This window comes from Periplaneta americana, chromosome 5 (genome assembly GCF_040183065.1).
Source record: "Periplaneta americana isolate PAMFEO1 chromosome 5, P.americana_PAMFEO1_priV1, whole genome shotgun sequence".
In the NCBI taxonomy this organism is placed as follows: domain Eukaryota; kingdom Metazoa; phylum Arthropoda; class Insecta; order Blattodea; family Blattidae; genus Periplaneta; species Periplaneta americana.
The window spans coordinates 51343450-51366181 of NC_091121.1; the positions used below are offsets into that span (position 1 = coordinate 51343450).

At 37.1% G+C, this 22732-nt stretch overlaps 1 protein-coding gene across 2 annotated transcripts in view; it reads right to left on the bottom strand.

The window, feature by feature from the left end:
- Positions 1–22732, bottom strand: part of LOC138699604 (A disintegrin and metalloproteinase with thrombospondin motifs adt-1-like) — a 261771-nt gene that overhangs the window by 86047 nt on the left and 152992 nt on the right. For both annotated transcript variants that reach the window (XM_069825618.1, XM_069825619.1), the window contains exons 2-3: positions 11041–11113; positions 119–408 (exon numbers count right to left, since the gene is read on the bottom strand). In XM_069825618.1, the coding sequence (XP_069681719.1) occupies positions 119–408; positions 11041–11113 (363 nt within the window). The remainder of the gene's footprint in view (positions 1–118; positions 409–11040; positions 11114–22732) is intronic.

The following is a 22732-nucleotide window of genomic DNA, read 5'->3' on the forward strand; positions in this document are numbered from 1 at the left end:
TTTTGCGGAGGTTTGGGAATTCCTGGTTTAGGGAGTGAAATTCCATATTTTGCCTATCACTATTCAAATAAATTACAACATCTTTATATCAAATACACGGTGAACTCTGCGGACTCACCATATCGCCGCCGCAGAGCGCCACAGCTGCGCGGTGCGGCCCGTCGTCGCCGCGGTAGAAGCAGTGCGGCTCCGCCAGTCGCGGCGACAGCATGTCCGTGCGGTTGCGCCAGCGGCTGAGCAGCACGAACGACGGGTCCAGCAGGGCGGGACTGGGCACCAGGCGCAGGTCGAAGCGGCGCCCCAGCTGCCGCGCGTCTAGCGACACAGGGATGGCCCCCGTCTCATCGGGCAGCAGCCATCTCCTGCGCCGCCGTCGCCTCACAGGCAGCACCACCGCGAATTCAGGCGCTGCAACAATGTTTGCCATCAGCACTCCTTGTCCGATACATTAATTACTCGGGTCCTCCAGAACAACCCAATCACAATAACAAACACTCAACTTCCACTCCAGCGAATCTCACATATCTAGGAATACCCTTCACCTCCAAACCCTCCTGGACTGAAATAGCTGAAGAAACCTAGGAAATATAACGCAGCCACCAGAGCAGTAAACTACCTAAGTGGTATCAATTGATCTGGCTGTATAACCGAAACACTCCTCCACCTATACAAAACACTGGTTCGATCCCTATGCATACATCCCTCCATTTTCCTCACACAAGCTCCTCCAACGACCCAATCAAAATTCGAAGTCCGCGAAAGAAGAATTCTCCGCCAAATCTTCAGACGCACCAGAAACAACACAGTTTACACTACGACAAAAACGAAGCCACTCTTCACACATCTAAACATAAACAAGAAATACACACATTCGGCAGTAAATCGCGTATATAGGCAACAGGTCTTCGCAAATCCACCGAACACAAACAACAGAACAACACTGGAGAAACTCCTCTACAACTACCACCAGCCCCAACCACCAAACTAAAGGTACGTTTTCCTCCGTGCGACTATCACGATGATCGTTCAACGATGATCGTGCAACGATAATCGTTGAGCACTATTTCTTTGTATTTCATATGGAGCTGTTTTCCTACGAGCGACTGCCGCTAGAGTCGTTGACAACGATCGTACGTCTTGAATAGTCGTTCAGGAAAAGGTTGAATATAGTCGCTAACGTTTATTGTGAGAAAGACGTGTATCATGGCTCCATCGATTTCTGAAGCGGATGATGAAATTCTTCTCGAGGAAGTGGCGAATTATCCCTCACTGTGGCAGCTGTCACATGCGTCCTACAAGGATCAAAGGGTCAAGGACAATATATGAGCTGAGTTTGTCAATAAAGTTTGAAAATCAAGTTATTAATTAAGTTATTTAAATTTTTGATACAGTCTCTCTTCATTATTGAGCTCAAGCAGACAGTGTTTTTTGACTCTTTTCATCCCATACATATGGAGAAGTATTTCGTCTCTTCCATCTCCTCAATCAAAGGCATTTAAGTAATATTTTACGTCTACTCATTAAACTCATTCTGTTAAACACAATCTTCCTCTAGAACAACCATGGCGAAAATGAGACTCACGAGCACATTGTGGCTCGCAATGATAGCTATGCATTTCTCTTGCTTCCTACCTTCTCCAACCCCCAACCTCTCACTCACTGGAGTGAACGCCTAGTGAAAATCAACAAATCGTAGACGCTCCGAGCAAAATGGTATATTTTATATTGTCGTTCAACAATAATCGTTGAACGATCATCGCAATAGTCGCACCGAGGAAAGCGTACCTTAAAACACACAAACAAAACCGCAAACACGTGTTGGAAATTTGAATACTGTCTGAGAGGACACACGACAGCAACAGAGAGGCAGCTCTACCCCATGAAACTCTCCATAACCATTCAGACGCTTCTGCCACCGGAAAGGGAAACTTAAAAATCTTAACAAAGAATATGTATGTATGTATGTATGTATGTATGTATGTATGTATGTATGTATGTATGTATGTATGTATGTATGTATGTATAGTGTTCTGCCCAAGAGCAGGTCTTCAACTGCAAACCCACATTTTCCATTCTTTCCAATTTCTTGCTTTCCTCTTAATCTCCCCATATGATACATATACCTTCACGTTGTCTATCAGCTGATATCTTTTGCTCCGAACTCTTCTCCCGCTCACCATTCCTTCCCTCCAGTTACTTTCATGGGTGCGTATGAACAATACATTCACTGTCTCTTCTGTTTAGAATCATGCATACTTCTACTCCGAATTATCTGTCATCGCGCTTTCAATTTGTTACAACTCTTCGAAACAGACATCAAGCACTTCTTTCTATTCCTCATCATAGAGCGTCTTTATACTCATCTTCCTATACTGTAGAAATACCTCGCCTCTGGAATTCGTTACCTAATGACGTCAGGGACTGCCGGACTTTATCACAATTCAAAATTAAATTGGAAAATTTTGTCATAGTTAATGTTTTTAGGTATTGCTAGAAGTATTGATTTGTGTTTTTTTTTTAATCTAGATTAAAATTGCAAGTTTCTTGTTTATGTTAGTTAATTAGTTAGGATACAATTAATTATTATGATACTTAATCACTCATTTAAAGTTTGTGTGACTGCAACCTGTGTATATTTTTGTGTAGCTTTAATTTGTTTATAGTGTATTTTTTTTCTCTGTTTATTTCTATTATTGTATTTGTATTCCCGGTGTTGTGGAAGAGAAGGCCTGATGGCCTTAACTACACCAGAATAAATAATAATAATAATAATAATAATAATAATAATAATAAATAATATATGTAGTCTATGTATATTATATTCCTACTCACTAGTCCCCTACAAGTATCGCAAATTAACAAGTTAGGTCTACACCGAAATAAAAGGAATCAATCACTGCATTCACAGACCTACTGGCACTTATGCCAGAAATAGTATCATATATATTGTTATTTATGTACAATGGCTGGAGAAGGCATTCTGCGCTTTACAAGAGGAGTGCATAAAAATCAGCGTTCGCATTTCCGCACCGGCACGGAAGAGATGAGCAGGAACTGCAATTTCTCTTGCTTCACCGACACATGGCGAATAGTGGCAGAAAACGATTAGTGTGTAAAATTAAGATTATGTTCAGCCTTCACTCTCTTGTTTCAAGTGAAAGTTTAGAGATTTCAATCGCTCTGGAACAAAAGGAAAAAGTTCTAAAACACGAGACAGGGCAATTGAATAAAAATAATGATGTCGTCACCGCATACGTACATAATATTCACCTCATGCAGAACCGCAAATTTATACGTGGCTGGTGCGAATGCAGAGTTCAGCACTAAGCGGATTTCCGAGCAAATTAAAAGGCAAGGAAAATACCGGAAATATCGCCTCGTGCATGCCAGGTCGATGGAATGATTACGAAAACCGAGATATTTATACAGGATGTGAAAATGAGTACTTGTACGTCAAGATAATAGGAGATGCTCAGTGTGATTTCCACAAAAAAAACACTTAATATTCTGAGAGGTGGTAATATTTTGACTCGAATCTCAGCTGGAATGCACAGGTAGAATATGTCTGTAAGAAAACTTTCTCAATCTTGCATTCACTGAAAAGACTGAAAAATTTCTTTCCTTCTAAACTGAAACAGATCTTGATACAGACCCTGGTGATGCCTTACTTTGAATATTGCGACGTTTTGTATAGTGATCTTAGTGTTGAATTGTCATTGAGGCTTCAGCGTGCTCATAATGCTTGTGTTCGTTTCATTTTTAACAGCCGTCGCTATGATCATGTCTCCGAGTATTTCTTTCAATTATCTTGGCTTCGTTTACGGGAGAGACGTTCAGTTCATTCACTGTGTTTGCTGTATCAGATTTTAAATAATTCTATACCTATTTACCTAGTTCCTCGTTTCACACGTTTAGCATCCCACCACAACAGTGATACACGTTCACAGCATAACCTTGTTCTATCAATTCCATTTCATCAAACATCTCTCTACTCTGCTTCCTTCACAATACACACAGCTCGTTCCTGGAATTCCTTGTCGCAGGAAATCAGGAGCAGTCGGAGTCTAAAATCTTTTAAGTACACTCTACTTAGAAATGTTTTCATTGAACAGAACTAGACTCTTGCAGAAGTTTCTAAATAGTCTTAAATGATCAAGTTGTTATTTTTTTCTCCTCTCTCTCTCCTTTTTTTTTTCTTTTCTTTTTTTTTATTATCTTGGTATATTACTTAATCATTTGTATTTGTATGCCATTTAGTAAGACTTTGCTAATCAACATTTTATGTCTTGTAACCCACATGTATTCTCCTATTAGTATATTAACTGTATAATATATCTCAAGTGAATTAATCGTCGAATTTATCTCGAGCATTTTAGGTTTTATAAATTGTGTGTTTGTGTGTATGTGTGTGTGAGTATGTATATTCCCCTTATGTTATGTAACTGATTTTGATTATGTGTAACCGATCTTGACTATTTGTAATTTTCTACTATATTTTATGTAATTTTTAAGGTATCTTCTTTTGTGTTGTTTTGTAATCTAATTTTGTATTTCATGTATATTATTGAAACCTGGTTGAGTGGAAGAGAAGGCCTCAAGGTCTTAACTCTGCCAGGCAAAATAAACCTACTACTAAACTACACTAAACTAAACTAATATTAATCAAAACAAGAAAAAATCTCTAATAAACTTAGGGTCTAAAATTAAATTTCGTACGAAACATCGGCTTTGACATGGGTATTGTTAAGTAAAATATACAACTACTATTATTGCTACTACCACCACCTGCATGATTTTGGCATCTGTGATCTGAGACACAACAGATTTCTCGAGTCATAACTTAGGTATTTTGATAAACATCAGTTTGTAGTATGAATGCTTCTGTCGTTGCCGCCAACAGACACAGTTACTTGTGAGAGGGGGTGTTTTCCCAACTTGTAAAATAGTCACAATCTGCCTTCAGAGAAATGTCTGCAAGAACTTCCATACAACTGCAAACCCATGCACCATTCAGTATCATCGTCATGTTCGAATGGACGACTGTATTGCTTGTATGCAAAATGTCTTCCACGAATGTAATAAGAAAACTTGTGCTAATTATCGAAAAGATGTGCTTTGGAAAAGAGAAACTGTGGTACATGTCGCACCAGAATACGAGATTGGTATTACAACTGTGCGCGATTTAATAGAAAATAAGGATAAAGTGTTACATGTTACTGTACTTCTTTGTATTTGTTACTTATTACGAGCATAATATTGCACAGTGTAGTTCTAGTATGAAGACATCAGTGGCAGCAGAATGGCAGGAATTTTAAATTACGTACGAAACTTTATCATAACTTAATTGATGAAAATCATTTATGGTACGGATTATCAGATTTTTCGATTAACCGTTCAGTTCACACCCTCTTCCTTACCACGGATAATAGAGGTTCTACTGTATAAGCTCTGTTCTGTTTCGGAGAAAGGTGCATAGCCCTTTTGAATAGGCCTACCTTTCATGTGAACTAAAAAATTCATGTGTGGGATCACCAATTTATTGGTGTTTATCATCATCATCATTGGCGCTACAGCCCTTGGTGGGCCTGGGCCTCCCTTAGTAATTGTCGCCATCCGTCTCTATCTTGTGTAGCAGCCTTCCAATTCTTGCACCCCAACTTTCTGGCATCCTCTTCCACTCCATCAATCCATCGCAAGTGCGGTCGACCTCGTCTTCTCTGACCTCCCGGATTTGTTATTACAATTTTTTTTGCAAGGTGGTGTTTATTAAACAAATATTATTTAAAAGAGGCAATAGATATTTAGCAAATATTGACTAAGTCCTCTAAATTGGCTGAAAGGAACTGGAATCCGATATGGCTTAGTGGATAAAGCGTCAGCACGTAGAGCTGAAAACACGGGTTCGAATCCCAGTGCCGGAGAGAATTTTTCTCCGCTTCACCAATCCATCATATGATAATGCAGAATTCCTGCATGGAAATATCATACGTACTTCGGTACATCACAATAACCTCCTGAGTCCTGAGACATTTTATGTTTCACTTTTAAAGTTCAGTATAATTCTACACTTCAAAAAAAGTTACTGAAATGAGGAAAAATGGTGAAAAAATTCTGCAGGTTACATTTAGAGCACAAATGCAGGTATATTATACTATTCTTCGGGTCTCTGCACATACATCTTATATCATAATTTCTTTACCCTTAAAATACGTTTACTGTGTACTTACTTCGAAAGTATGTTCTATGGTGCCTTAGCGTTGAGTTGCTGGTCGTCATTTTCATTTACAAATAGTTGAAACACGCATTGCAATGATTGAATCGATCTTCTTGTGCTTCCTGTAAGTTCCAAGAGATGTCAGGTGCGTGACAAGCACAGAAAAGAAGTGATCGATAACGATTCCACCTAGTGGAAAATTTGAAACTAAATGCATGTATGAAGTATAGTATACTAAACTCCAGGATCCAGGAGGATAATATGATATGCGTAAATAATCACTTAGTGATTTAAGACGGCGCTCATTCCGTCGGATCGCGGCCACTTAGTCACTCGTAATGAGTGCACCTCTGTGCATAGTGTGTTGGACATTGTGCCACTGTCACACATCTGTGACACAGTACATGAGGGTTGGCCACTAAAGGGAAACTAAGAGGTGGAATCCGGCATCGGAACTGGAATCCGGTGTGGCTTAGTGGATAAAGCGTCAGCACGTAGAACTGAAAACCCAGGTTCGAGACTACTTCGGTATATCACAATAATATGATATGCGTAAATAATCACTTAGTGATTTAAGACGGCGCTCATTCCGTCGGATCGCGGCCACTTAGTCACTCGTAATGAGTGCACCTCTGTGCATAGTGTGTTGGACATTGTGCCACTGTCACACATCTGTGACACAGTACATGAGGGTTGGCCACTAAAGGGAAACTAAGATGAGGAATCCGGCATCGGAACTGGAATCCGGTGTGGCTTAGTGGATAAAGCGTCAGCACGTAGAACTGAAAACCCAGGTTCGAGACTACTTCGGTATATCACAATAATATGATATGCGTAAATAATCACTTAGTGATTTAAGACGGCGCTCATTCCGTCGGATCGCGGCCACTTAGTCACTCGTAATGAGTGCACCTCTGTACATAATGTGTTGAACATTGTGCCACTGTCACACATTTGTGACACAGTGCATGAGGGTTGGCCACTAAAGGGAAACTAAGATGAGGAATCCGGCATCGGAACTGGAATCCGGTGTGGCTTAGTGGATAAAGCGTCAGCACGTAGAACTGAAAACCCAGGTTCGAGACTACTTCGGTATATCACAATAATATGATATGCGTAAATAATCACTTAGTGATTTAAGACGGCGCTCATTCCGTCGGATCGCGGCCACTTAGTCACTCGTAATGAGTGCACCTCTGTACATAATGTGTTGAACATTGTGCCACTGTCACACATTTGTGACACAGTGCATGAGGGTCGGCCTGTAAGGGAAACTAAGATGTGGAAATTAAACAGAGAGGCTTCAATCCGGCATCGAAACTGGAATCCGGTGTGGCTTAGTGGATAAAGCGTCAGCACGTAGAACTGAAAACCCAGGTTCGAGACTACTTCGGTATATCACAATAATATGATATGCGTAAATAATCACTTATTGATTTAAGACGGCGCTCATTCCGTCGGATCGCGGCCACTTAATCACTCGTAATGAGTGCACCTCTGTGCATAGTGTGTTGGACATTGTGCCACTGTCATACATCTGTGACACAGTGCATGAGGGTTGGCCAGTAAAGGGAAACTAAGATGTGGAATCCGGCATCGGAACTGGAATCCGGTGTGGCTTAGTGGATAAAGCGTCAGCACGTAGAGCTGAAAACACGGGTTCGAGTCCCAGTGACGGAGAGAATTTTTCTCCGCTTCACCCATCCTTCATCATTTGGCGGGAAGGGTTTTCATAGAAGAACTCTGAAAGTCTGCTTTGTGTTCAGATCCTCCTTTGTTTGTAGACAGCCTGCGTGCATAATAACACGGATGGCTGCAGTCGACACTAGAAAGGATTTGCGCGGTTGCTGAAACTCGTGTTTTAATTATTACTGTCGTAAATCCATCCACTCGGTTATTAGATTGTGTGGAAAACGTCGGTTTCTTAATAGCAACAGCAAAAACGCACTTCAGTAAGAGTTACTGTCTTACGGAAATATTTCAATTTCATAATTATCTTGCGAAAGTACGCAGTCGTTAATTATAGCTTAACATAAATTACACTCGCTCATCGACCTTACTGGCGAGCGTTTCTCTTTGTTTGGGTCCGAAGTGCAAATTCCCATCCATTTTCCTCTGTTAAGCGTTGTTGGATACTGACAGATTTATGTTGTGCCTCGTACTGTAAGCCTATATAATATGAAGGTCACGTTAACTCTTTTACAATTAAGTTCTTTCCTGAAATGTTAGATCAGCGGTGATCAAACTGGGTATCGTGATTACATCGTGTAATCAAAGACATTCATACTAGTAAGAGAGTTTCCTGTACATTGCTGTCTCGCTCACGTACTGAAGGTAAGCAGTGTCGGTACCATGTCACTCTACAAACTCTCTGTCTCTATGAGCAGGAACAGAAGGTTTTGTACAGAATGGGAAGAGGAATTTATTCGCTGTTTTGTCGGAGAAAATGTAATATGTTGCTTTGCTCAACGGTTCAATTAGTAGTAGTATATAGAAGCGACATTACAGAGCATTACGTTGAATATACAGGCATAACTGGTATTATTATTATTATTATTATTATTATTATTATTATTACTATTAATCAACAAGTGTTACCACAATTCTTATGTATGTGCCTCAATATATATATGATAAAATAATTACTACGCTATATCTCCATTTTAATTTCTTTTTTTAAATCTTTTGATGACTTATCAGTTATTTACTAGTCATTTATTTAATAATAATAATAATAATAATAATAATAATAATAATAATAATAATATAGAGAAACTGATAGAATATTACGTGCTAGTATAGTAATGAAGTGAGCTATTAAACTCCAAGAACTGAAATCAGCCTTCAATCATCGTCATGAAGAGAAAGATGACATAAATAAATGTAAGGCAGCCAGCTATCTAGTGGCGAACGAAATAGCTGGTTCTCTTAAGCCTTCCAACGAAGGAGAGCTTTACAGAAGCGTAATGATTAAGGTGGCTGAAATAAGTCCAATGAAAGTTGTTAATTCATTTTGAAAAAACTGCGCATTTCTCGACTAAATATCCAGAAGAGAATTCAGGAAATTTCTGATTGTGTTCATTGAGGAACATTTAGAAAAAAAACAGCGAGAACAATTGTATATATTTTTTTATTGGCTTTTGATGAAAGTAGTGACATTACTGATACAGCAAAGCTTGCTACTTTTATTCAAGGGGTTGATGAAGAAATCAATGTTAGTGCACGAACCACCACTGGTTGTAGTTTTCATGCCAAGTACCTCTCCCCCGCCTCCTTACTTCTTAGACTGTTTCTAGCGTGTAATCACTGCCGTTTTGGTCACCGCTGTGTTAGATCATCATAATTTGTCATCATCAACATATTATGAGAGACTGGTCCGGAACATGTACCGACTTCATCTTACCATCTCTTTCCTAGACATCGTATGTCACTTTTTTATTTCGCCTTGTATTAGGAGGCTAATTTCCAAAATTATTTTCAAGCGAAACGTCTGTACTCGATCTACAAGGAGAGAAAAATTGTGACGTTACGAAATTAAAAAAAAAAAATTCTGTAAACTCTGACAACAATCGTGGTACCATGGGAATATATGTGCAAGATGAACTTCGTGCTTTGTGGTTTTCCACTTGATCCGTATCTCTTCATTCTCTCTTTAATGTGACTAAACGTAGAGTTTCATCTGGTATGTTCCTGTGTGTTTCACATGGTATGTACGCAAAGTTGTAGAAAATAAGCTCTAACACGGAAATAAAGCGTTTTCTAACCAATGTTTATATAACATTATTTTCATCCTCTACATGTCAGAAATATTTCCCTAACGTTTTGAGATACCTTTTTGTTACACCCTGTATTTTTTTAAATATCCAAAGTTCGAAGTCCTTCCTGTGCTGAGACAGTAATTATTTTATCCCCCCCTTCTACCTCCACTGTCGAAATCTTTAGTTGAGACGATATACAGTGGACTCTCCTAAGTTAGACAGAACAGAATTGAAAGTTCTGTCCAATAAGAAGTAGTGGGTGTGGCAGGTGAAATGAATACAAATTCTTATTGGTTATCCATCAACATATACAGTACTGTACTTGCATTTCCTGCCCGCCCCGAGACTTGTGTATGCGCTTCTAGTATCACAGTGGGTTTCGACAGTTCCGTCTCACAAACGGTACAATTCTCAAATGGAAAAAGAAGAGTTCATTAATTTAAAATCAGTGATCAATATGGATGTCCTAATCAATAAAATATTCCGTTTTCCTTTAACAAAAGTATCACTACAAGACACAGAACCAATTCCCAATCAAACGGCAAACCCATTTCTTAGTGCCCGTATAAGGGCGTGTCTAATTCTCCTACGTAAGCAGTCGAACTTGATTTCTATCAAACTTAAGAACTTCCACTGTATTTTTATATGAATCGCTTTCCATCATCATCATTTGTAATAATTTCTTGTCGTGTACCATGAACGCTCCTCTATTTCGTATAATTCTACTAGCTTGACAATTTTAGATCTGGAACACACAATTTCTCCTTTTCAAATTCATGCACACAATTTAAATTCAACACTTGTAGCCCTTACAGGAAAATACGACGCGTTGTTGTGGAGTAATACCGAAACTATTTGTGAACATGTTTATCTTTAATCTCGAACGATTTCTAGTGGAACAGTATACTCAGCGAACAAAAACGTGCGTAGGAACATGTTTCTGGAAGTATGCGTAAACATAGTTAGCAAATATTGTTTGTAAACACTGTTTGTTTGTCTGGACGCGCTTTAATGCTTCAGAATACAAATAGCATTGAGCGTGAATGGGATAAAAACCTCGTTACTCACCATCAGAGGACGCTCCCAGCAGCGATGTCCACTCGGCCGTCGTGAGCAAGTCCCTCAGGTTGGTCTCCGTCACCTGCGACACAAGGTACAACTTTCAGGAACACTCCAGTAAATTAATGAGAAACAAGCAATGTTATCAGTGACTCATGTATTCAATCCTCAGAGCGATGATATTCATTATTTCCTTTGAGGGGAGAGGCATGGGCTGGGAACTGTTCTCACACCTAGGCCGCTTGGGTGGACCCATTGTACCACCTGTAATGGAATGATGTGCATGCCCCCAGGGGTTCGCAAAATTTTCCAAGGAGTTCGCCAACATTTTTCCGTAATGGCGTGTTTCGAGGTTACGCCTATTATTGTTTCCTACATTTCTGCAGCATTTTCATAATAATTCATCGTCTTTTACAGTATCCACCTCGCGACAATGGAATTCCCTGTCACAAAGTATTAGGGGCTGCAAGACAATAAACATTTTTAAAAACAGCTTAAAAGATAACCTTCTTAGCATTTCATTCCAATCATACTGATTTAAACTATTACTGTCTACATTCTTACTCCTTCCTTTAGACATGCATCCTGATAGTGCTGTATTTTCAAAATTGTGTCATAATAATCTCTATTATCTAACATTATTTGAAATATATTAACATTCTATGTATTTTGGCTTAATTCTGCTACATAGTTTATATTTCACAGTTTAATTAATAGTTCATAGTATTTTGTTGTTTAATTCGTAAATAACTCTTGTATACATGTAGCTCTTATCTAAATCAAATTGTTGAATTCTTTGTAAGTTCATACATAATGTATACTTTTTGCTGGTTGAGTGGAAGAGAAGGCCTTACGGCCTTAACTCTGCCAGATAAAATAAATTATTATTATTATTATTATTATTATTATTATTATTAATAAAATTCTTTCAGTCGTTTACTATTATAATGCGCTACTCTCTTTATTAGCATATTGGGAATTAAATCAATGGCTTTCCCAAAACACGCTATGAAATGTTTCATATAAAACAATTTTTATCTTGTAAAGGAAGCAAAAAACGAGCAAAATTGTATTAACTTTTTTTGTTTGAAATATTTCAAAGAATAACCCCCTGAAATTAATGACATTACTTACGGTTCACTCTGTATATCTCTTTTCATTAAATCTGTAACACTGTGTTTGCAGTTGTTTACATTTATGCTCGACCATGCCGAAATGTAGTAATTATACACCTGGTAGCAGTCCTTTAATGCATGTCATTAAAGTACACCTACTCATTAAAGTACAGGTCTTCAGCCAATGACAAGTCAGCTTTGTACCGTTATATCGATTAATTATTCTCGGATATGCAATCGACGAAAAGTCACGGAAGCTGGAAATCCAATACTGTCGCAGAAAGTTTTGTTCTGTTACTATAATAATTAGAGTTAATTGTAAATAATATTCAAATAAATTCAATTTGTCATCTCGTTTTTCAATTCTGAATCAATTTCCAGGTTATATCAGAGTAATGTTCATTCTTATTCTGTGCCAAGGTCAATGACATTCGGCCTCGGAAAAAATCAATACTTTCGCGTCTACGCACATCTCACAATTCAGGTCAGTTCGCACATAACCATAAAAAGACCTAATTTTCAATACCTTCAAGTTAGAAATATGGTCGAGCATAAAAAGTCGTATGAAACTTGCCTATAATGGTAATTAAGACGCTCGTATGAAAATTATGAAACTCGCTTGCGCTCGTTTCATAAACATACATACTTGCGTCTTAATTACTACCATTATAGGCTCGTTGCATAATGTACTATTATGTTACACTTATCACGATCTAAATCATGCCTATGGCAAACATAGCTACACCACTCCTGCTCAGAAGAGAGACTGTAGCCTACTTCTGGATGATTCGTAAGATTTGGAACATGGTAGGCCTACAGTCAGACGAGATACCTTATTTGTCAGAAGTTGCACTGTCTATGCGGTAATGTCGGGATCTTTCCATAAAGCTGTGATGGCAATGAAATGACTGCAAGGGAAGTACTTCTCAAAATAATATCATCACTGCCCACTTAACATTGTGCCTTGACTATAGGGATTGAATGTAGCTATAATGGACATGGTCCTCAATGTAGGAGACTTCGAACCAATATTTTGATATCCGTTTCCGCGCCTTGGAAGACAACCTTCAAAGCTCTGTGACTGGAATTTCAGTGTGACGCTAATGCGATTGACCTCAGAGATCGAGGTCTCAGTCCTCCAGCCAGGCGTGGCGTCACACACACAATCTTGATATACAAGCTAACAATATGAATCTATCCCATTGTAGCTAGTGTAACATTTCCTCTTGCATTGAACTTCTTTATACTGTAGTTCTGTTATGGGCCATTATTTTAACTTCCCTCCCGCCTAGTATTTTTAGTGCTCCTCTTCTCACAGTCCCTACGTGACATTGAACCATGGCTGCCCAGATGGAGAATTAAATTAAATATATCGAAAACACAAGCCATCTTACTTAGCAGAAGAAATAAATTCAATAGACCGGGAATAAATCACACAAACTTAGCTATAAATGGATCACAAATCGAGTGGAAAACTTCAGTTAAATATCTCTGAGTAACACTAGACAGAAGGCTCACTTTCTCCGAACACGTATTACAGAAACTCAGACTTGCCAATTCTAGAATGGTCGAGCTGTACCAATTTTAAATAAAAGCCGACATTTAAACACACATACAGCCTTGATTTTGTATAAAACATTAATTAGCTCAGTAATACTATATGCTTGTCCTGCTTGGGGACATGCACCTATTACAGTTCTTAAAAAATTACACGTTTTCCAAAACAAACTTTTAAGATTCATTACACGACTTCCTAGAGTAACACCTGTTAGAGTGATTCATAATGAACTCGAAATTTGGACAATTCAAGAATATATTTCAAATCAAACCTTCTGCACGTACACCAAGTCGTACAGCAGCAACAACCCATTAATTTCTTCCCTAGGTAACTACAACCCCTCTTTAGATAAGCACAAAAGACCTAAGAGCGTACTCCACCCTCTAGCTTGGAACGACAACGTACAAGACGCAAATCAAATTGAACACTAAACAACATGACTCGACAGACAGACAGACATAAGTCTACTAATGCACTAATAATGTTATTTCTCTGTTTCAGGGTCATCACGTTATTGGCTGCATAGATGTATTCTATATGTTTTATTGCAAATAATTTTTATGGATTTTTAATGTATTTGTATTTCAAATCATGATTAAAAGCCAACCTTCCACCTCAATATATACAGATCCCACTGAAGCCCATTGGCTTGTCGTCAGCACAACACCTCATCTTGCTCAAGGTTTTTCCGTGGTTTCCCTTGAGTAATAAGATAAATTTCAGGATGAGCCCTAAAAGAAATGGGCCACGGACCACTTCCCTTCCCCCACTCTTTCATTCTCTTCTACTATCACAAAGAAACTGCTAATGTCTTAGATAATCCTATAATATGATAATAGAGGAAAATAAGTATACTGTAAGTTCACAGGGCTAACGGCTTCGAAGCTGGGTACCTGGTTCTAATGAAGTGCACAGGTAGCAATATAACATGGGGGCATGAGATAGTTACTCTGCCTGCCATAATAAATTCACTTCAATTAAATTCCCCAGTGTAAAAAAGTCCCTGGCAGCTGGTAACATACACTATGGTTTATGGATATATTTTACATCGAAATATGAATGTAACAACCTCAGTTAGGATAGGAATGTAACTTACATGACAAACATAAAGGAACTATTACTTCTGTACTGCTAGTATCCATGTATAGGGTTATTATAAAGTAACGAATTTTTTCACCAAAACCGAGTACCTGAACACGGAACGAAATACAGACGAATTAAATATTGAATCAAATAGGCTATAAAACTGAAACCAGTAGACAGATTCAAATATCTGGCTTGTGTGTTTACAAAGGAGGGCCTGAGAAACAAAGAGACAAAAGCACGAGTTCACCAAGAGAAAAAACTCAGGGGTGCCTTTAATAGTAGGCTATAAGGTGGAAAGAAAGTGAAATTGGGAGAGGAGTACGTCAAGGATGTCATTTATCACCTACCCTGTTCAACATCTACTTGGAGGATTTAGTGAAGAACTGGGAGGAGTGATAATAGGAGGAAGAAGAATAAAATGCATAAGATATGGCGTTGTTATCAGAAGAGGAGATGATACTAAAGGATATGCTACTGGATCTATTCGTAAATGACAGCTGTGAGCATTATGGAATGAAAATAAATGCAAATAAGACGAAGAACATGGTCATAGGATAAAAAATAAAGAAGATAAACTTGCGAATTCTAAATGAGGCAGTAGAGCAAGTGGACAGCTTCAAATACTTGGGGTGTACTACAAGCAGTAACATGAGCTGCTGTCAGGAAGTCAAAAGAAGAATAGCAATGACCAAGGAAGCTTTTAATTGAAAAAAGAGCATCCCCTACGGACCTCTGGAAAAGAACGCAGAAATAAAAAAAATGATCCACAAAGATTAATATTCACATTGAATGACATTCTAGCAGTAGTAGTAGTAGTAGTAGTAGTAGTAGTAGTAGTAGTAGTAGTAGTAGTAGCAGCAGTAGTAGTAGCAGCAGTAGTAGTAGTAGTAGTAGCAGTAGTAGTAGTAGTAGTAGTTTTATTTTGTCTGGCAGAGTTAAGACCATAAGGCCTTCTCTTCCACTCAACCAGGTTTCAATAATACACATGAAATACGAAGATAAGTGATAGATTACAAAACAACACAAAAGAAGATACCTTAGAAATTACATAAAATATAGTAGAAAATTATAAATAGTCAAGATCAGTTACATAATACAAGGAACGTGACGAAAATTTCTTGTAAAAATCCCAGATTGTGGTCTTCAGAGATTAAAAGCCAGTAAAATCCAAAATAAAATTGTAATTAAAGATAACATTTCAGAAGAAATCAATTCTACAATGTCAAGGACCTACACCGACTTTTCCTGGAATCTCTCAATATACCCCTTCTGGCTAGTCTTCTTCTCTGCCTCTGAAGTGATGCATTTAGTATATGTTTTAGGAGTTTTTCTGATCCTAAACTTTTCCGTTTCCTATGTCCTGTGTGTTGCCTATTGTGAGGGCAGTCCGGAAACTTATTGATTATCCCTTGTATTATCAATGCAAGTTCTTCCTTTCGGAAATCATAAGAATTACTAATAATCAAAGCCAGAAATGTTGAGGAAAAATAATGACGTTAAAATTTTAATTTAACGAGAGTACAATACACCTAAAGGATGTTGTCTAATTCTTATAGATGATGGTGGTGATGACGATTATGTAAGCAATTGCATTTGACTTACGGTCTCCAATGTTACGATTTATTTGGTGAAATGGAATAATTTTTCGTCTCTTTAAATCTGGACTGTCAAGAAAATTACGATAAACTTTTAGCGATGGAAGTTGAGAGGTTTTCTCCTTGTGTGGCTGCGTTCTTTGTGCGCGCGCCCATCCACATGGAAGTTACGTAAGTGCACGGGTCGCCCGGCGCTACCTGATGTACCATCTTCGTTACAAGAGATCACGACTCCGCAACACGAGCTCTTTCTCTCCTTGCAGCATCACATTGTCTTGTTCTAAGGTCACGGCGTGCCCTTTGCGATCTGCCGGGCCCAAATATTCCTCACCGCAAACATTCTTCCAACGGTACACAGGGCCAACAGAATGGAAACTGTTGATTTGTTTTATGTTACATACTGGCTGAAAATAGCGGAGTGGCATTTCTCATGTCGGAATTCCACTCCAATTACTCTCAAGGTTTCTTAGTGTATAAGACAGTATACTAGAGATACCATCGCTCCAAATTTACGCACAGCAACAGAAGCATAGGCAACGAAAACATTCTGATTGGAGGTGGGAAGTGAAACAGTAACAGTAGCAGCAGCAGTTATAGTGGCAGTTGTAGTTCGTTTAATGACGCTTTGAACTGCAGAAGTTACTTAGCGTCGAAATTCAACCCGGGCGAGAAATGTCGGACGAATTTTACCAGTACATAGCACTTCTCTTATTATATACAGACCCAGAAACAAAATTTGGAGTATTTGTCTTTTAAATATGCAGAAATTTGATTCGAACAAAATGTAACTTTTCATTTTGAAAAGGAATTTTAAAATTTTACATTTGTTCCGATTAAATTTCTACATATAGGGTAGAGTAGCATAAATCGCACCGCTTCCTAAATCGCACCACTGCTACTTTAAAACAAATTACTGTAGTAGTGTTGCATCTAGTGGTATTGTTACAATCTACCATATGAACTTCCACCATGTCACTTGATTTCTGCCACTTCTATGAGTCAGCAGCATGGTGATAGTGTATCTAATATAATTGCTCAGGTGGATGTATATTTAGCTAACATTTTGTAACTAAATAACGGATTTGTATGCAAAGGAATCCATAATCTTAAGATATTATTCGTTCAAAGAGATATTAAAGAACATTTAACTTAGTAGGATTTTCGAACATGTGGTGATTATAGGCTAGAATGAAGGAAATAATAACTTATGGCGTAGTTTCTCAATTCGCACCACTTTGTAGGTGCCTAATTCGCACCGGTGCGATATGAGCAACTGTAGCAATTCTAACCGTACCAAAGAAGGCCCCAAACATTTTAACTGAACTAGGAATGCATCTGGTGGGTGCAATATCAAGTAGTGAAAAGGGCGTTAATACAACAAGTGTGTGTTGTACAAGCGCACCAGATATTCTGTGCCACCTGTGATCATTTTTAAACGTCAAACAGTGCATACTTCATTATCAGCTGCTGAGCCTCCAGGATCGTTATTTATTTGCTCTGAGTCAGGTTACATCAACGGTGAACTATTTGTCGAATAGCTCAAACATTTTATTTGCCTCTCAAACCTGCCATAGAAAAAAGTGTTGCTTCTGTATGTCCACCTATACGACCCATTCCAAAAATTTAGAAGCTAGATTATCTTGGGAAAATGGTATGTTCCTGTTTCAGGTTCCTCGTCATAATACTCATAGGCCCAGCCTTTAGATGTTTCTATCTTCAAACCATTTCAGACAGCTATATCGTGAAGGAGCTCTTAGGTGGCTTCGAGATAATCATGGAGAAAAGGTGACGCAGTTTACAGTCTAATGCCTGGTGAAGCACATGGCAAAAGTGTAACAATAAAAAACGCATTCAGAAAGTTTAAATGTTACGTAATTTACGCTCTATGTTTTCAGTTTCATTTGAAGATGCGTTACTCTCTTTCATTAATTTCAATAAACTTGTAATTTGCATTTATTACATTATTCATATTAAATAGCCTACTGTTCAATATGTTCAGTATTAAAAACTTTCCTTCATCCTGTTACCTGCAGATAAAGAGGTGCGATTTAAGAAACCGCAGGTGCTATTTAGGAAACTAGTTGCCTAAATGGCATCACTGACAAGCGTTTCGAAAATGTCATTTTAATTCAAAAATTTTAAATCAAATTCAAGGATTCTTTTTTACATGAAAGGTAAATGTTCTGGGAATGTATCTCTGTAAAGGAATGCAGAAAATAAAAACTGTATTGTTCAATAAAAATTATAAAGTGGTGCCATATAGGCAACCTTACCCTATGAAGGGCAAAACTTTCAATAATGTATTATCATAATACACTACGCTCTTGAATTGACCGAGCATATTAGAAATTAAATCAATGGCTTTCCGAAAACATGCTATGAAAAGTTTCATATACCTAAAACAATTTTTATCTCGGAAAGGAACTTCGCCATATACAAAATTTAAAGTGATCAAACTTTTTATTCAGTAAAAGAATTCTTAAGTCACAAATTATAATACATGCAATACTACTTGATTATATTATTTATTTTAAATGTATTTTAATTTGTAGTGTTTTTAAACTTTATTTTGTTTCTTATTTATTATATAATTGACGTGCACATCCATGTATATGGTCATGTATAGCATAAACAATCAATCAATCAACCAATCAATCAAGGAAGTAAAAACGAACAAAATTGTATGCAACTTTTTTTAACATCTCAAAGAATAACCCCTGAAATTAATGACCAGAGACGAGAATTCCACGTAAATGCATGTTTTTATAGGAACATAGAACATAGCTCCAACTTAGGCCTAATACTTATCCATTTCATTACTTTCCGGTTGCAAATATGTGTACTTTTTCCATGCATATTTGGATGTTTTGGCCTTTTTGGGGATAAAAACATGCATAATGCATATTTAAGCAATTTTTTAGCTTAATCATGCATATAATATACATTATATTCAGTTTAAACGCATGTTTTAATGGTTTTAAATCGACACCTCAGTTTCTCGATTTTTATGGCCCTCATTTAGCTATAGGAATCAGGATTGAAGAAGTAAAAAAAAAAAAAAAACTAAATATCAGAAAAGGTTCATTCAAGTTTGCACCCATAACTTCTTGCGATGTAGAGAGGTCATTCTCTGCCTACAAAAACATAATGACTGACAAGCGCAGGAACCTTATAGAAAACATTTAGAAAGGTTGTTAGTTGTTAACTGTGCAAAAAAGTGAAGTGAAATAAGAAATTTGAAAGAAAAGGGAAAGTGCATATTTTAATGTATTTTTCACTTTATCGTGCATGTTTCATCGCTTGATTGTGCATAAATGCATGCATACTTTGGGTTTTATAGTGCAAGAAATTCTCGTCTCTATTAACCCTTAAATTCACAAAGTATCCTATAGGATACAACAGGTTAATAGGCTATATGCTATAATCTATATATATAATTTGAACTGGTAATGGAAATTACGGGAAAACGGCTGAACGGATTTTAATGAGTGACCCCTCATTTTCATGCCTAGCATCCAACGTTTTTCGGAAAAATAATAGTTTTCAGTGAAATGTCAATTTTCGTACATAATTTTCCTATTTTCCAAAATCCATCTGTTGTCAGTTTTGAGAACTAATTTTATTGAATCACGGCCGACTTGATTAAATTTTAGAACAAACACACACTACAATAAACAATAGGCTATTAAACGAAGGCCATGACCTGCGGGATTGCCGACATATTTAGAGCTCAATTCAATTTGTTATTAAAAACTGATTCTGCAGTGTATAATTTTCTGAGTACAGCTGTGTATTGGATATTCAAATCTACGAAACTTGAGGTGGTTTGATAACATTATTACCATTAGAAATTAAATATTATTATAGTTAATATCATGATGCGTCTATTTTTCATTAATTGTATATAATATTGATGCTATATTGATGACATGAAAGTGAAACGTTTTGAGGTTATGTAAGTAAATGTAGAGAATATCTTAATTTAGATCTTCATTTCTATAATTTACTGAGTGACTGCTATATATAACTACAAAACTTAAGTGAGATAATAATATTGTTATTAAAAATAAAATAATTTTATACTTATTAAAGCAGTGGGGTTGGGTCTTTTTCATATACTTAATGGCGGTGTAGTGTAGATATTGATATGTGTCATTGTCTTCAGTATTGGCTCGAGAGAGCGCAAAAATTACAGTTCCTAAGGAAAGATAAAAAGGTATTACTTACTGATAAAATAAGGTGCCTAGAAAATTTTGTAGTCTCCAGATCATTTCAGCAAGATCTCTTAGTAGGATAAAATTATTTTACGCTCTATATTTCAAGTTCTACATGCGAAAATGCTATTGTTCGAAAGCTTAGCAAACCTGATATTTTTTTAATTTTTGCCTACAATCCACAATGACCTGAAATAGCTACTGATATCGTCCTGACATTGATACTTGCGTTTTCTGAAGTTGGATAGGCTCACGAAAAAGTATTTGGCTTAAAAAAATCCATTCAGAGGGAGTATGTTTCATTATTATGGAAGCAAATAACTATCAAAAAGACAAGTATTCTTCATTGAAAATAAATCTGAAAAATTTTTATTTGAACGTCTAACGAACTTAGTTTGCAGCAGCATTTGCTGCACAAGCCAATAGTATGCTATAATTTTAAAGGAACAATAGAAAAAAAGGTAGGAAAACTAAAATTTCACAATACTATAATATTGTACAACATATAAAATCTGGACATTGCGATAGTTGTTTTCTTTACAGTCCGACACGGTTTAATAAACTAGTTTGAGGAATGAAGTTTTGCCAATTTAAGGGTTAATGACATTACAAGCCTTTCCAGGTGCTAAAAGTGGCAGCCCCACTACTGGACTACCTAACGATAAGGCTAGTAACCTATCTTAGGGAAAACTACACTACTTTCAAGCCTCAAAAAATCAGTATAAGGACAGATAATTTGATAACAACCCAGAGCAAGTCAACGGTTAAACGAAATTGAAAAATATATATATATATATATATATATATATATATATATATATATATATATATATATTCGCATACGCTACCTGGAATGTTAGAGGGATCAATCACAAAGAAGAAGAACTAGATGAAATATTGAATAACAAGCAGATTAAAATAGCAGCAATAACAGAAACAAAAAAAAAAAGAAACTGAAAGGCACAACTAAAACAAATTTGGGATGGAAATTTCAGCACAAAAATCAAGAGTAATTGCATTTTTAGGACAAGTTCAGTTAGAAGTAAGATAATACACAATAACCAATGCCTCGAACAGGTACAAAATTTCAATTATCTGGGTTGTGAAATATCTTTTCAAAATGAAAAAGATGTGAACAAGAAAATTACCAAATTTACACAAATTCTAGGAATAATAAACAATACATTAAAAGCTAAATTAGTACAAAAATCTACAAGAATAAAAATATATAATACACTAGCATTACCCTCCCTTTTATACGGAAGCGAGATTTGGACAGTAAAGAAAAAAGACATGGACAGAATCAAAGCAACGGAAATGAAATTTTTCAGGAAGACAGCAGGATATACTCTTTTAGACCGAAAAAGGAATGAAGAAATTTTAGAACAATTAGAAGTAGAGTCAGTAGAAGAAAAAATCAGCAGATACAAATTCAATTGGCTAGATCATGTAAGACACTCGGGAGGAAATTAAACGCAGAATAAATATGGGAAATGCATGTTATTATTCGGTTGAGAAGCTTTTGTCATCTAGTCTTCTGTCAAAAAATCTGAAAGTTAGAATTTATAAAACAGTTATATTACCGGTTGTTCTGTATGGTTGTGAAACTTGGACTCTCACTTTGAGAGAAGAACATAGGTTAAGGGTGTTTGAGAATAAGGTGCTTAGGAAAATATTTGGGTCTAAGAGGGATGAAGTTACAGGAGAATGGAGAATGTTACACAACGCAGAGCTGCACGCATTGTATACTTCACCTGACATAATTAGGAACATAAAATCCAGACGTTTGAGATGGGCAGGACATGTAGCACGTATGGGCGAATCCAGAAATGCATATAGAGTATTAGTTGGGAGGCCGGAGGGAAAAAGACCTTTGGGGAGGCCGAGACGTAGATGGGAAGATAATATTAAAATGGATCTGAGGGAGGTGGGATATGATGGTAGAGACTGGATTAATCTTGCTCAGGATAGGAACCAATGACGGGCTTATGTGAGGGCGGCATGAACCTCCGGGTTCCTTAAAAGCCAGTAAGTAAGTAAGTAAGTAAGTAAGTAAGTAAGTAAGTAAGTAAGTAAGTAAGTAAGATCATGTAAGAAGAATGGAAAATTCAAGAATCCCAAAAATTATGATGC